The sequence below is a fragment of the Rhinoraja longicauda genome, chromosome 16, assembly GCF_053455715.1.
Source record: "Rhinoraja longicauda isolate Sanriku21f chromosome 16, sRhiLon1.1, whole genome shotgun sequence".
In the NCBI taxonomy this organism is placed as follows: Eukaryota; Metazoa; Chordata; class Chondrichthyes; order Rajiformes; family Arhynchobatidae; genus Rhinoraja; species Rhinoraja longicauda.
In genome coordinates, this window is record NC_135968.1 from 7,899,281 (window position 1) to 7,916,601 (window position 17,321).

Genomic DNA, 17,321 nt, shown 5'->3' on the forward strand with positions numbered 1-17,321 from the left:
CTTGAAATTCAGCCACTGTTGTGGTATTTCCGCATTTCAAACAAAGAACATATTTCCAAGTAATAATTGCCTCAAAATGGTAATTTTATTACGGGTGGTAGAAGACTACAAGCAAGAGAATTTTCCTTAAATGTCTAGCATCGCAAACAGAAATAAAATTTCTATTATAAAAGTAGATGAGATCAAGACAGAATAGATAGCACAAGTGGATTTTTAGCCTTGCTTGTCCAAGCGAGAGGCATGGTGGCGTAGCGGTAGAGCTATTGCCTTACAGCGCCAGACACCCGAGTTTGATCCTGACTATTGGTGCTGTCCGTACGGAGTTTGTACGTTCTTCCCGTGACCTGCGAGGGTTTTCACCGAGATCTTCGGTTTCCTCCCAAACTCCAAAGGCATACAGGTTTGTAGGTTCATTATCTTGGTAAAAGAAAATGTTTAAAAAAATGTCCCTAACGCGTGTGTAGGATAGTGTTAATGTGCAGGGACCGCCTAATCGGTGCGGACTCGGTGGGCCGAAGGCCCTGTTTCCGTGCGATATCTCTAAACTAAACTGAGCTGCAACGGCTCAGACCATAGGATATTTTGTTTACATTTTCCGCAGATCCCGTTTAAAGCCCCCGGATATTTTTTCAATGCCTCAGTTATATTGTCTCGCAATGGTTAGTATTGTGCAATTATTTTTGCCAAATAGATTTAATTTCAATTAGTAAAGTGATATATTTTTATTTTTGAATTATTTTGAGTGGAAAAAAATCAAACAAATAGAAAATGTTATAATTCTTTATATTTGTACTCATCTGGTAAAAGCCATGGAAATTGAAACGTAACACCACAAAAAAAAGATTTGTCACTCTTTGGTATACAATAACCTAGTTGTACTGTTGACATGCAATGACTCAATAATGAATAAAAACAAACCTTTTTCATCATCTTGTTCTGTTTGTGGAAGAATTCCACTTTAATATCTCCGCATACTGGTAGAGGTTGAGGAAAATCAAAATACATGTACTTTTCTTCACGTCTGGTCGGTCCCAAAGAGGAAGTGAAGATCTTCACCTTTAGTTGCGATACCACAAACATAGGATCTAAGAATAAATAAAAGATTTAGCTTTCCAAACTTAAAGGTATTTGTTTGAGGATTGGCATGGTGGGGGGGGGGGGGGGGGGGCGAACTGCCGTGAGGGGGGTGGGAGGGAAGAACAAAGGAGGACTCAGCGTGGGGGGACCACCGTGATGGGGGGAGAACAAAAGAGGACTTGGAGCGGGATACTTTGTAACTTTGTAAGTGCCCTTTACGTGGTGACTAACTTGGGCGTGCATGCAAAGAATTTCACTGTGACTTGTCACATGTGACAATAAAGTATTCAATTCAATTCTCCAAGAAGCCGGACTGCAGATACCCAATGAAAGTCAATCAACATCATAGAAATAATCTGCCATAGCATTTATCTTCCAGTGACTCAGCAGCAAAAATAAACCATCTCCATCATGGTTGATTATGAGCTCCTCGTATGCTATAAAAAGTGAATTCATAATTCAGAAACTCATGTTGTGTAGCTTTTAGTTTCATTTTTATATATAAGCAAAAATTATGGGAATCTTAGCATTGCGTCATACTGAAAGACTAACAGAAATTTTGCTTCATCGCTCCATTATTGCATTCTCTGTTCACTTACTCGCATGAGAATCATTCTAAAGCACGTCTTTTTTAGTGAATCAGGAGCAGGATATGTCAAACTGTTCATACTAGTCATGGGGAAGCAAAACTAAAATTTCTCAACTGTTGCAAAGGATTTGAAACAAATCAATTTGAGCATTTATCAGAAACTAGTGAAAGCCCAATTAAATGTTAATCAACTTTTTAAAGATATATTTTGAGTGGGAAAAGAAGAATAACAAATACTAAAGTGAGTTAGCACATGGCCTCTTATAATTGTGGGATATTGGTGAAAATCTACTCTGTCTGGAGAATAAAAACCTTTATTACAATGGATCCTACATGAAGTCTGGGCAACATCACTCTTATCACAAGGTTATACTATTGTAACATATTGTTACATAATTTGGCATTTTAGAGAAGCCCAGTTTATAAATTGGTTTGTAAATAGAAATATTCAAGTTGCAATGGGGTTCCAAAATATTAATTTTGGATTAATTTTACTAATCCTATGCCTCTTTGTCACCTTCCCCTCAGCTAACAAAGAACTATTCGACATTTCTTATAATCATCTGCTTTAATCTGTCGTTTTCACACCATACCCCTCCATATCTCTATACTCCCTCCCCCGACTCTCAGTCTGAAGAAGGATCTTGACCCGAAACGTCACCCTTTCCTTCTTTACAGAGATGCTGCTGCCCCGCTGAGTTACTCCAACAGTTTGAGTCTATCTCCAAAATATTCACGTTGCAAATTGAGATTTTAGGAACAGCAGGAAATGAAATACCAGAGTGCCAATTAATTTTTTTAAATAGCAATAATTATTTCCAGCCCATTCACATCCTGCACATGCAGTTAATAGATCACCACCACAGCTAACAGGACTTAGTTTGATGTGCACATATCAATCTTAAGGAGCAGTCAACTTTTATCACCCCACCTGGTATTGACCACCTGAATTAAGTATCATGTATTAATCAATAGCTCTGTGAGTAAAATGTGGAGCAGCAATCTGCTCAAACTTTCGTTTTAGTCCCTCCTAAACTATCCCAGGAATGAGTGGGTTAACATATGATGAGTGTTTGACGGCACTGAGCCTATACTGGTTGGAGTTTAGAAGAATGAGGAGGGACCTCATTGGAACGTACCGAAATGTGAAAGGCCTGGATAGAGTGGATGTGGGGAGCATGTTTCTACCAGTGGGAGAGTCTAGGACTAGAGGTTATGGCCTCAGAATTAAAGGACATTCCTTTAGGAAGGGGATGAGGAGGAATATCTTTAGTCAGAGGGTGGCGAATCTGTGGAATTCTTTGCCACTGAAGGCTGTGGAGGTCAAATCTATGGATATTTTAAAGGCAGATAGATTCTTGATTAGCATGGGCGTCAGGGGTTATGGGAAGAAGGCAGGAGAATGGGGTTAGGAGGGAGAGATAGATTAGCCATGATTGAATGGAGGAGTAGACTTGATGGGCCAACTGGCCTAATTCTGCTCCAATCGTTTATAACCTTATGACATGATCTGGGTATATTTCACGTAGCCTCAAAAATGACTATTCAATAATATTTTTTACAGATTTTTTTTCAGTTGAGCAGTCTAATATGTTATTGGGCAAACAATGCTAACCAGCATTGGAAGGGTCAGTTTAAATGTTGTTGAGAATATGCGAGAGTGCTGTTTAGATAATTTTCTGCATTTCAATTCTAACTGATCAACGAATCTGGCCACCATAAAACGGAAGCAGCAACGTAAGAATATTACCTTTCGCATTATCTCTAAAAAGGAATTAAAACTTACTGCATGTTCCACCACTGAACATTGGAACAGTTTCAAACTGCATCTTGTGAAACAGTAATGCCACTGGTTTGTAATCCAATCTGTGCTTCAAAAGGTAGCTGTAATAATATACATAGCGCCTCTGGCTAGGAATTGTTACGCCCTGAAGTAAAACACAAATGTATGCATTATTGAATAATACAGCATAATTGCTTTGAGTAGCTCAAATTCTAGAACACGAGTAAAATGGCAGCAGGAGCAAAAAAGATGACGCCATACTCTATAGTTTCACCGCATCAATTAGCATGGACCAATTTCTCCTCTCAGTAATATGACATATTTGAGATGACAGACAGTGTACGGCCAATGCACTAAAAGCAAGACAAACAATAATATCAAATGGTGGTGAATCTATGGAATTCCTTGCCACGGAAGGCTGTGGAGGCCAAGTCAGTGGATATTTTTAAGGCAGAGATAGATAGATTCTTGATTAGTATGGGTGTCAGGGGTTATGGGGAGAAGGCAGGAGAATCGGGTTAGGAGGGAGAGATAGATCAGCCATGGTTGAATGGTAGAGTAGACTTGATGGGTCAAATGGTCTAATTCTACTCCTATCATTTATGATCTTATGAAATACTCTCGCGTAAAGTTACTGATTTAAGAATGTGGTTGCACCAGAGAAGGTGCAGAGGAAATTCACCAGAATGTGTTCCAGGGATGAAGCATTTGAGCTTCAAGGACAGACTGGAAAGGCTGGGTTGGTTTATTTTGAACTAAAGAACAATGGGCGACCGCACCGAGGAATGCAGAGATTAAGTGAAGCACAACTTAGATGAGCACTTGAAATGCCATGGCACAGAAGGCTTGATGGACTGCGCTCCCTGTAATTCTTTGCCGTCTTGGGCAGAGCTGTTCATAAACCAAGCTGTGTAATGCAACCCAATAGTATGCTTTCTACGATGCATCTGTAAAAGCTGGCAAGAGTCGTGGGAGATATGCTGAACTTCCTTAATCTCCTGAGGAATAAAGTGGATTGGTATCTTTTTTTAGCCGTAGCTTCGGTGAAGTTCCTTCGTCTTGTTGACATTAAGGAAGAGGCTATAATAAAAATGAACTGCAGATACTAGTTTATACTTAAAGATAGACACAAAATGCTGGCAGCATCGCTGATGAAAATGGTGACGGTCCCGACCCGAAAGGTCACCGATCCATTTTCTCCGGAGATGCTGCCTGACCCGCTGAGTTACTCCAGATTTTTAGTTTAAACCAGCATCTGCAGTTCCTTCCTACACATTAAGAGGCTGTTGTCTTTATTAATAACATAAAAGCCTTTCACAATCGAGAGCAAGTGTGTCAAGAAAGTGATGGAATAAGTGTGGAGCTTCAACAGCACTCCGGCTAAGCAGCACAGGGATATTTCATCCATTATTTTAAACATTTATGCTTTTCATGCTGTGAAACGATGCCTGCAGCATGTATTGCCCACTAAGTGCTTTGCAGCATCTCCCAAGACACAACAAACACTACCTATAAAGAAGAGGGCAGCAAGTGCATGGAAAGCACTTCCACTTCCAGTGAAGTGATATTTTAAGTTTAGTTTCAGTTTAGAGATACAACGCGGAAATCGGCTCACCGAGTCAAGCACCGACAGGCGATACCCGAACACTAACACTGTACTGCACACACTGGGGATAATTGACATTTTTATACCAAGCCAATTAAGCTACAAACCTGTACGTCTTTGGAGTGTGGGAGGAAACCGAACATCTAGGAGAAAACCCACAGGTCACAGGAAGAATGAACAAACTACGTATAGACAAGGACCCAGAGTCAGGATCAAATCCAGGTCTCTGGCGCTGTAAGGCAGTAGCTCTACCGCTACGCCACTGTGCCGCCATGATATATCAGATGAATTTGGAAATATATTGGCACTCTCTTGTAATTGAAAAGGAATAGATGACGTTTTGGGTTGAGACACTTCTTTAGACAGATGGGCCTCAACCTGAAACGTCACCTATTCTTTTTCTCCAGAGATGCTGCCTGACCCATTGAGTTACTCCAGCATTGTGTGTCTTTCAACAGCCTGTTAATAAGCTTAACTAGATGGGTGGGAACATGCTGGTAAATGCTCTAAAATTATGAATCAATGATGAAATGAACATTATTGTAATTAAGCCGTTATATATTTAGATTCTGGAGTATATATCTAAAGTATATTTCTAAAGTATACTTCTAAAGTATATTTAGCTTCTGGAGTTCCCAAACTAAATGCAAGGAACAAACAACATTGGTAAATACTACAATATGAAAATGAATACCAGATAGGAACAGGAGGAATTACTGTGGCTATAGGACAATAACTGACTCCATATTCAATTATAAGCTGCCAAACACAAAAACTAATCTTGTAGATGCCAGTATATCATTGGGGTTAACAAGTGGGCACCTCCCTTCACTGATGTTTTGTTGAGTTAGGCCCATGACACCTAGGAAAGGCTCCACAGTTAGTTAAAAGGTAGAATGTCACCTGATGTATCCTAGATTACTAAAGGAAGCATGGGTAGAAACTGCAGTCTTTGGCCAAAATTTTCTAAGACATCCTTGATATGAAAATGACAGCGATTGACGATTTTTTCCCAAAAAGAGAGGGATAACTTCAATCATTGCATGCCATAAGCAGCAGTGGGAAGTTTTACAGAGACACAGGGGTAGAAAAAAACTGCACTTTAAAGTGCTAATTAACATCTAGTCTAAGCCGGCTTAAAGCAAATTATTTTTAGCTAACTTTTGTTCCTAAACAAAATAGAGAGAGTTCAAGATGGGAAGTTTGATGTCATGGTTTATAAAGGTATTTGATAAAAGTCGGTCAAATTGTGCCAAAAATGTATTAAATCCATCAGATTAAAATACAGTAACTATGTGGATAAGACAATGGTTAAGTAATTAAAGAACAATAGAAGCTAAACTCACAAATTTAATAACCGGGAAAAAGGGAAGACGTTGAGACTGATAAAAGTGGTGGACAGATGGCAGATAAACTTTAAATGTATAGATGCATGAGAGATGCCATTAGTTGGAAAATGACAGGAGACAAACTAAATAAACTTGGCTGATGTGCCCTGGTCTCGGACTCTATTTATGCAAGTCCCGGAAGTGACCAATCAAGCTGAGGCCACTATTTAAAACACTTGCTTAGTACCATAAATAATGGAACAACATACAAAAAGTTGCAATAACATTGAAAAAAAACATCCAGCTAGAATATTTTCAATTTAAAAAATAAATTAAGTATTAAATATTAAAAATGTTTTTAAAATATGCAGCGCCTTAAATTGACCAAAATGTGGTTTGTAAATTGTTGGAACAAATAATTGTATTGCACTTGTTTATTACTTTGCTCAACAATTCATTTTAGAACCATAAGACTGTTTAAGACCACCATTCTTCAGTGTTAGGAAACTATAATCATATAAATATTATTGTTTACTTCCATGTTTTCCTACAGAACAGAATGTGCCAGCTTTTTAGTTATGCCACCACATTCCCAATTTTCCTACAATAAAGTACAGTCAAGTGCTCATACAGTGACATTATTTATCATGCACGATGCAAAAGACAACTAAATATGTTGATACTTCTCATTAAACTGTAGACATTTCACATTAATCAGCTACATAGGTATTTTCATACACCTTTCCAAAATTCCAATGCTAAGAACAAATACAGTGCCCTCCATAATGTTTGGGACAAAAACCCATCATTTATTTATTTGCCTCTGTACTCCACAATTTGAGATTTGTAATAGAAAAATCGCGTGGTTAAAGTGCACATTGGCAGATTTTATTAAAGGCCATTTTTATACATTTTGGTTTCACCATGTAGAAACTACAGCAGTGTTTATACATAGTCCCCCCATTTCAGGGCACCATAATGTTTGGGACACATGGTTTCACAGAGCTTTGTAATTGTTCAGGTGTGTTAACACAGGCATGAGAGCTCTCAGCACCTAGTTTTTCCTCCAGTCTTTCCATCACCTTTGGAAACTTGTATTGCTGTTTATCAACACGAGGACCAAAGTTGTGCCAATGAAAGTCAAAGAAGCCATTATGAGACTGAGAAACAAGAATAAAACTGGTAGACATCAGCCAAACCTTAGGCTTACCAAAATCAACTGTTTGGAACATCATTAAGAAGAAAGAGAACACTGGTGAGCTTACTAATCGCAAAGGGACTGGCAGGCCAAGGAAGACCACAGCTGATGACAGAAGAATTTTCTCGATAAAGAAAAATCTCCAAACACATGTCTGACAGATCAGAAACACTCTTCAGGAGTCAGGTATGGATTTGTCAATGTCCGCAGAAGACTTCATGAACAGAAATACAGAGGCTACACTGCAAGATGCAAGTTACTGGTTAGCCGCAAAAAAAAAGGATGGCCAGGTTAGTTTGCCAAGAAGTACTTAAAAGAGCAACTGCAGCTCTGGAAAAAGGTCTTGTGGACAGATGAGACGAAGATGATGGGAAAGTAGCATAATGAATTCTGAAGTGTATAGACACATCCTATCTGCTCAAGTTCAAACAAATGCCTCAAAACTCATTGGCCGGCAGTTCATTCTACAGCAAGACAATGATCCCAAACATACTGCTAAAGCAACAAAGGAGTTTTCCAAAGCTAAAAAATGATCAATTCTTGAGTGGCCAAGTCAATCATCCGATCTGGACCCAATTGAGCATGACTTTTATATGCTGAAGAGAAAACTGAAGGGGACTAGCCCCCAAAACAAGCATAAGCTAAAGATGGCTGCAATACAGGCCTGGCAGAGCATCACCCAAGAAGACTCCCAGCAACTGGTGATGTCCATGAATCACAGACTTCAAGCAGTTATTGCAAGTATAGGATATACAACAAAATACTAAACATGACTACTTTCATTTACATGACATTGCTGTGTCCCAAACATTATGGTGCCATGAAACGGGGGGACTATGTATAAACACTGCTGTAATTTCTACATGGTGAAACCAAAATGTATAAAAATGGCCTTTATTGAAATCTGACAATGTGCACTTTAACCACATGTGAAATTTTTCAATTACAAATCTCAAACTGAGTAGTACAGAGGCAAATAAATGATGGGTCTTTGTCCCAAACATTATGGAGGGCACTGTATTAGCTTTATATCAATTTGCTATTCAATCATGTACTGCAATTGCATATTTGTACAACTTAACTCTTCTAATCCCACTTCCACTGACCTTTTTGTCTATAGTCCTTGCTTGGCCATAGAATTCTAGGGCTTCTTGTGCTTTTAAAAATTTGCCACGATGAAGCAAATAAGCACAGATCATTACTCCTGTCCGTCCCTTTCCAGCTTTGCAATGGATTGCTGCCACATTGTTATCATCTTCACTCAGCCAGTGATCTAAGTCTTCACAAAATGGCTTTATGAGTTCTAGCTGTGGTGGATTGTGGTCTTCAAAAGGATATTGTGCGACTGAGAAGAAAAAAGGATAAGTCACTTACAAAAATAAGCAAACTGCCATTTTATTAACATACGAACAATGATATTGTACAAATAATGTGCACGGAGCTCACAGCAAAAAAAATTGAACTGCTTAAGACGACTTAATCGTGAATTAAATAATCTATTTTGCCGAGACATTGGGATCTTTTCAAAAAAATTCCAACACAACACAAAAGGCCATTAACACAGATACACCACTGCACAAAAATATCAGAAATACTGCTTTTATATTGTACCAAAACAATTATTTAGCTGCTCTAATAAAATTAGGATCACAGGTATTCAGTATCGAAAGATGGATCCACGTATATTTGACAATTTTGCTATGTACGTATCTTCTATCACTAAGATTTAAAATCATTATAATGTAGGCAGAGCATTATTATTGCTACTCTGCTTGCTATAAAATCAATATTTTGTATTGATCATTCTGGAGCTGACAGTGCCCGGGGAAGAGTGTATGGAAGAAGCAAATGAGAGGAAACGCGCAAAGTACCAGGAACTGGTGGAGATGTGCCGGCACAGAGGCTGGAAGACACGCTATGAACCTATAGAGGTGGGCTGTAGAGGCTTTGCAGGACGCTCACCCTGCAAAGTCCTCAACCAATTGGGCATTACGGGGCTGGCAAAGAAGAGGGCCATTCAATCCGCAAGCGAAGCCGCAGAGAAAGCCACTAGATGGCTTTGGATTAAGAGGGCTGTTCCGTGGGCAGTTGCTGCTGGGACGCAAGTCGGGGCCTGATCAACCCCGGCTGGATCGCCTGGGCGAGGGTGTGTGATGTTGTGAGACCCGAAACACACGATGACCCCAGGTCACATCACTGAGGATGCATCCCAGTGCATCCAGAAGATGTATCTTGCACATTGTGGTTTCTACCATCAGCTATCTATGCTAAGTGTCAACAATTTTTATGCTGTTTTATGCACACTTCCACATATTTTTACTCTGGCAAAAGGTAAGATAAACAAGAGGTTTCATCCATCATAATAATCTATAATGGAAGTTTTTAATAATAGTTCGCTTACCTCTGCAATTAAATTTAGTAGCATCGTAATGTCTTTCTGCACATCTGCAAGGGAAATTTAAAAAAATGTTAATCATTACATCTGAAATAGAATATAAAAGAATTGTGTTAACCATGCATTAATCTAATTAAACATGCTTTCAGTATTTAGTTAGCAATAATGTTCCATACCAAAGATCATCTTCCTACATATTATTACTCAATATTTGCTGACACCAGTATAACCAACTATGCACCAAAGATCACAAAAGCCTAAGGCAAAGGCAAATGTATGAATAGTCATTGCTGGAAATGAACCCACTCTTATTGGCTTTGGGGAAAAAAACAACACGGGCAACAGTAGAGTTGCTGCCTTACAGTGCCAGAGACAGGTGTTTGATCCCGACTACGGGTGCTGTCTATATGGAGTTTGTATATTCTGCCCTCGACCTGCCCAGGTTTTTCTCTGGGATCTCTGCATTCCTCCCACACTCCACAGGTTTGTAAGCTAATTGGCTTGGTAAATTATCCCTTGTGTGTAGGATAGTGTCAGTGTGCGGGGATCGCTGGTCGGCACAGACTCGGTGGGCTGAAGCTGTATCTCTAAACTAAGCACCTTGCCAAATGGATTTTCATTCAAATGCTCTGAGCAACATACCACTTCTGCATTTGCACTGTACGCAGTAACTAATCACCACTTGATCTAATAACTTTTGAGCAATATGATATTAATTATTTTGCCCTCGTAGTAAAAATTGGCCAAACTTAATAAGCACCATTGAAATAGTGATTTTTATAAACTATATGTATTGTTTGCATTTTTTGACACATATTTTATAGTAGAAGTATTAGTGAGAACTTCAGACACTTCTCATGGTAGGATACTTATGAGGCTTAACATGGAAATCACACTGTTGCTCTCCAAATTGCCTTGTTCCTTGAGAAACCATGAAAACCAAGGACTTTGAGGACCTGAACATTGAAATACTTGGTTTGGCATGGTTGATTACTTAAAGGACACTTAGCAAACATGCCCAAGATGTTCAAGGCTTATTTAGGCATTAATGTTTAATGACACAGTCAATATTTTATCATTAGAAATGAGAAGAGTACAGATAACCTATCCAAAAGTCTTAAAAGTTTCTCACATGCATTTCAAACAATGGGCATATACACTAAACAGTACCTAATAAGCCTCGTAGAGAATTCAAGAGGAACTTGAAATGGTTGGAAGATGATACTGACTACATCTTGGACAAGGTAAATCAAATGACATAGATGATTTTAGAGGGGATGGTAAGGTTCCCCAGTACAAAGTACCACACTACAAAGACAAAAATTGGTAGGAGAGTATGCTCGATAAGGAAATTAACGTACAGCACAAACACAGGCAAATAAGCTGGGTTAAACGGCTCGTTTTTGTACTTTACGTACACAGAACATTTTCTATATGTTGGTCAGGCTTTCAAACATAAAAAATGCTCCTTTTCACTGCTGCTTAGACATTGTAATAGCAATACTGGGGCACCCAATTCTCTAATACCTGGTATATCAATGAAGTGGAGAAGAAGAGGGAGTGAAATGTGAAGAAGAACTGTTGATAATGTTAACAAGAAACCCATTTACAGGTCGTTCTGCTACAACTGGAGTTTCCATATTGCTAAATGGATATAATGCAATCGTTGAATTAGGGAACACTATTTGCATTACATGGGGCGAACTAGCTGTACAGAGATTTTGATTGGGAACTAGAGAGCCCGTGAAAAGTACTTTGGAAATTGACAAACAGAAAGATAGCTGCCTTGCGGGGGAATATTTCAGTCTATGGTTTCTACAATATCTCCCCACAGTAATCATTCACCACTCTTAAGAACAAAGAGTCTGCCAGTTTCACCCTCGGTGGTCATTGGAATTGACAAGCAATCCCTTCTATTGACACATGTGCAACTACACTCCATTACACTAGGTAACATACAGCCTTTAGTATTTTTAGCTTGCAGTAGAAGCAAACTTATAGCTATTAAAGCCCGTTTGAAAATTCTGCAGGAAATATAAACTTTGTTATTGCAAGTCTTAAGCACTCTTGCCTCTCAGCTCCCTTTCCCCGTTGACACCATTGTTTGAATAATGTGCTTTTCTATAATGCAATGTTTCTTAGGAATGCAATTATTGCGTTACAGAAGAACTACCTGTACAGCAAGTGTCCTTGATCGAATAAGCACGCCAACATTGAATTGTGAACAGATAGCCCCCTACTTTCTGCTTGGCAAAAGATTAATTAAGATCAGTTTCATCCGGAAGTGGCGGCGCCTAACGGCAGCGGCTCACTAGCAGTCTGTTCGTCTTTTTTCCTTTTTTTTTTTTTGTTGTGTGTCGGTGTTGGGATGGTTTTTATATATTTTTTTGGTTGTGTATGTGTGGGAGGGGGTGGTGGTGTGGGGGGACTTTTCTCTTCCTCACGGCGCGGGGTGCGGCTCGGATGCGGGGCCTAACATCGCCCAGTGCGGCTTGGCCGCTGGACTTTACATCGCCCGGTGCGGCTTGGCCGCTGGACTTAACAGTGCCCGGTGCAGCTCGGCCGCGGGACTTAACATCGCCCGGTGCGGCTCGGCCGCAGGACTTTATATCGCTGGTGCGGCTCGACTGCGGGACTTAACATCGCCCGGTGCAGCTCGGCTGCGGGACTTAACATCGACCGGTGCGGCTCGGCTGCGGGTCTTTTCATCGCTGGTGCGGCTCGACTGCGGGACTTAACATCGCCCGGTGCGGCTCGACCACGGGACTTAACATCGCCCGGTGCAGCTCGACCACGGGACTTAGCATCGCCCGGTGCGGCTCGACCACGGGACTTTACATCGCCCGGTGCGGCTCGGCCACTGGACTTAGCTGCGCAAGGCTTGGTCGCGGGCCTTTCATCGCCCGGTTCGGCCGCGGGACGTTTCAGCGCCCGGTGCGGGGACTGTGCGGGTCGGTCGGGGACGAGCTGTCTGTCCGTGGGCGTGGGGAAGAGAGTGGAAGTTTTGTTGCCTCCATCACAGTGAGGGGATGTTTGGAGTCACTGTGATGGACGTTTGTGTTGGGGTTATGTGTCTTGTGTTCTTTTTTTCTATGACTGCTATGTAGTTTCGTTCGGTACTTTGGTGCCGAATGACAAATAAAGCTCTGTTATACCTGTTATAAAGAAGTTCAAGTAACTTCAAAAGAAAGTAATAGTTATTTTCATTTTTTCCTTAATTTTATTCTCCGCGTATCATATATTTTTCAAACGAGCAGAGACCGTTTAACCTTGCTGATAAAGGCAATAAGTGAAACATGAACAACTGCATTCAACACCGTCGTATTGAGGAATTTCACACATTTGAAAACCACACCTGTGGTTTGCAAAGTGTAAACTCTTTCACTACTAACAGCAATTACAAATAAAACATATCATGTGAATTTCATTTTGGCAGTTATCACAAGGATGAATTTTGCTTGAGAAAGCTTTAATTGACTACAGCCTCAATGACCACGATCACAATGTGTAGGAGAGAACTGCGGATGCTGTTTTAAACCAAAGATAGACACAAAAAGCTGGAGTAACTCAGCGGGTCAGGCAGCATCTCTGGAGTAAAGGAATAGGTGACGTTTCGGGTCGAGACCTTTCTTCAGACCAGAAACGTCACCTATTCCTATTCTTCAGAGATGCTGTCTGACCTGCTGAGTTCTCCAGCTTTTATGTTGACCAAGATCATCACTCAGTTTAGGGCTTTGCCATACTTTGCGTGGAAAGCTTATTTCACTGCAGCTTCCATGAGAGTGTGATGAGGTCTTTGTTCAGGTCACTGCTGTTCCACTGAGACCTATCATTAACCATCATTGATTCCTTTTAGCTTCTCACATGATTGTTTCCTTGAGCTGAGGCTGCAATCTACTGTGAATTTGGTGCAATGGATTTGCAATTTCCAGCACATCTCTTCGTTCCAAACATTCCACCAAGCTTTTCCCTTTTCCTCTCTAGATATTTATGCTTCTGGCGACTTAGGTTATTGCATTAGGTAACAATAACCAATATAGTCGGCAAATATATTAAGTGGCATCACATTATAAATAATATCAATAGCAAGATAGTAGATTGCAGCCTCAGCTCAAGGAAACAATCATATGAGAAGCTAAAAGGAATCAATGGTGGTTAATGATAGGTCTCAGTGGAACAGCAGTGACCTGAACAAAGACCCCATCACACTCTCATGGAAGCTGCAGTGAAATAAGCTTTCCACGCAAAGTATGGCAAAGCCCTAAACTGAGTGGTGATCTTGGTCAACACAAAAAGCTGGAGAACTCAGCAGGTCAGACAGCATCTCTGAATAATAGGAATAGGTGACGTTTCTGGTCTGAAGAAAGGTCTTGACCCAAAACGCCACCTATTCCTTTACTCCTGAGATGCTGCCTGACCCGCTGAGTTACTCCAGCATTTTGTGTCTACTAATCTCTCCTTGCCTTATACATTTTTTACTTCAGTTGGCTTGATCTGTCTCAAAATACAAAACCTTTACTGATTTTCTGAGTCTTAAGTTCAATGGCAATTCAGACTCATTCCATTTTTATTCCCATAATTACTGCATTAGTGTGCTTGTTTGAAGGTTTGCAGTGCTCCCTGAAAATGATTGCAGTCTTTTGATGGTGTGTTCCATGGTTGGAGATTTTTTGAACTGGACAATGTGAGGCGTTTACATTGACAGAAGGAATGGCCATGATCTTCCTTGTCTGGTTCATATCGAGTTTAGGGCTTGCCATATCGTGCATGGATATCTCAAGCACTGGTTCCACCAGACGTGATGAGGTCTTCTTTGTTCAGGCTGCTATTGTTCCACTGAGACTTGTCATTAACCATTGCTGATGAGCTCCATCCAAGATCACAAGAAATTGCAGAGAGCTGTGGACATAGCCCAAACCATCACTCAAACCAACCCCTCTTCCATTGACTCCATCTGCACTTCACGCTGCCTCGACAAGGCCACCAGCATAATCAAGGACCAATCTCACCCCGGCCACTCCCTCTTCTCTCTCCCATCAGGCAAGAGATACAGAAGTTTGAAAAAGCATACCTCCAGATTGAGGGGCAGTTTCAGGCAACTGAACCATCCTAACACCAACTGAAAAGTGGTCCTGACCTACCATCTACCTCATTGCAGGCGCATGGACTATCTTTTATCGGTGTTTACTGAACTTCAACTTGCACTAAATGTTATTCCCTCGTGTGTCTGTACACTGTGAACATCTTGATTGTAATCATGTATAGTCTTTTCGCTGACTAGATAGCGCACAAGAGCGCTTTTCGCTGGAACTTTGTACACGTGGCAATAATAAACTAAATAACACTAATCTCTCACTACTGTTTCTTTGAATTAAGGCTGTAATCCGTGACATGGCTTCCATTCTGCTGTGAGTTTGGTGCAATGAGTTTACAAAGATGTAATTCCTCTGTAAAGTAGACAATGGGGGCTTCCAATTCTTGGTGGAGCGGTCTTCATTGTCTGATGGCCGTTAAGTTTAGTGCTCCCAAGTATACAAGGCCATACATACATGCCCACCCAATGACTTGGCTGTGGCCAAAGTCTCAAGCCGATGATTTTGGTTCACAGGGTTTTATCACATGAATATTCTCTTGAATACTTGATGCGCACTTGGTTATTTATAATGTAATGGGTGATAATGGAATTCGATGTGACAAAAATTGGGAGCGATGGAGAAATACTGAGACCAATGACTCTGAATGCTTTTTTCATAGCTGGATGATATCCAGGTGATTTTCAGTCTTCCAGCTTTACTGGTTCATACGAACACAATCGACTTCTTCATCCAAAGTGAAAATGATTCACCAAAATAAAAACCTGATAAATGGGTAGGCAAACAATAGTCTGGTGGCATACATAAAAGTTATCAAAAAGTAAATGTTATTTTTGAAGGCACGATGCACATACTTTAAAGAAAAAAGGTCCTCCTCTTCCAAGGAAAATTGGCTTTGCAGGGAAGATATTATTTAGAAATTGATTCATTTTCCCTTGCAGGGGAATTGAACACAGTCTGCAATGCCGATAAACTCATCACCTTTCACAGGTCCTACATTTCAAGACATGGTATAAAAACATATTCTTTCTTAGAGTAAGAGTGACATTTATATACTACTCTACACAAATTCAGGACAACATAAAGCACTTTATAGTCGAAGTATTGTAACACGGTAACCATGACAGCCAATGCGCACACCACAATCTCACGAACAACCCTAACAATAACAAGACAATCAGTTTTAGTATTGTTGGGTCAGGATAAATACTATGCTTTAGTTTAATTGGTTCTCAAAGAATCTCAAACTGATGGATCTTCAATTGCATTCACAATAGCGTATTCAGAAAGCAAACATGGACATTCTAGCAAGATTAGCAACTTCTGCAGATGTGCTGTCAAAAGCATTTCATCGGGGTGCATCACAATATAGTTTGGGAACAGCTCATAATTATTTTTTTAAACAATGAAAACCGAGTCAAAAATGTGAATTTTGAAGTGAACAAAATACATTTAAAGTACTCAATCTTGCTCAGAGCAATTCTTCTCAACTGAAACAAAACCCTGAATGATGGCACAGTGGTAGAGCTGTTGCCTCACAGCGCCAGAGACCCGGGTTCAATCCTGACTGCGGTGGCTGTCCGCGTGGAATTTGAACGTTCTCCCTGTGACCACCTGGGTTTTCTCCGGGTGCTTTGGCTTCCTCCTACATTCCAAAGACGTGCAGGTTTGTAGGTCAATTAGCTTCTGTAAATTGCCACGAGTGGGTATGAAGTGAAAGTGGGATAACATAGAACCAGAAGGTATTTATTCACAAAATGCTGGAGTAACTCAGCAGGTCAAGCAGCATCTCAGGAGAGAAGGAATGGGTGACGTTTCGGGTCGAGACCCTTCTTCGGGTCGAGATCCTTCTCTCCTGAGATGCTGCTTGACCTGCTGAGTTACTCCCGCATTTTGTGAATAAATACCTTCGATTTGTACCAGCATCTGCAGTTATTTTCTTATATAACATAGAACCAGTGTACAGGTGATAGATGGTGAACTTGGACTTGGTGGGCTGAAGGGCTAGTTTCAGCGCTGCATCACTAAAACTAAAAAAACTTCTGCAACAAAGTGAAGGAAGAAACTGCAGATGCTGGTTTACCCCGAAGACAGACACAAAAAGCTGGAGTCGCTCAGCATCAGCAATGAAGCATCCGAGATGCTGCCTGACCCGCTGAGCTACTCCAGCTTTTTCCATCTATCTTCTGCAACATAAAACCAGGTACATGCTCAAAAGCCAGACTTTCTAGTGGAACTGTTGGAGAACTGTA

General features: G+C 40.6%; 1 protein-coding gene across 1 annotated transcript in view; it reads right to left on the reverse strand.

Annotated features, from left to right (window-relative positions):
* ptenb (phosphatase and tensin homolog B) overlaps positions 1-17,321 on the reverse strand; it is a 114,650-nt gene that overhangs the window by 11,605 nt on the left and 85,724 nt on the right. Inside the window, exons 4-7 of the mRNA XM_078413146.1 lie at positions 9,983-10,026; positions 8,688-8,926; positions 3,453-3,594; positions 919-1,085 (exon numbers count right to left, since the gene is read on the reverse strand). Of these exons, the coding sequence (XP_078269272.1) occupies positions 919-1,085; positions 3,453-3,594; positions 8,688-8,926; positions 9,983-10,026 (592 nt within the window). The remainder of the gene's footprint in view (positions 1-918; positions 1,086-3,452; positions 3,595-8,687; positions 8,927-9,982; positions 10,027-17,321) is intronic.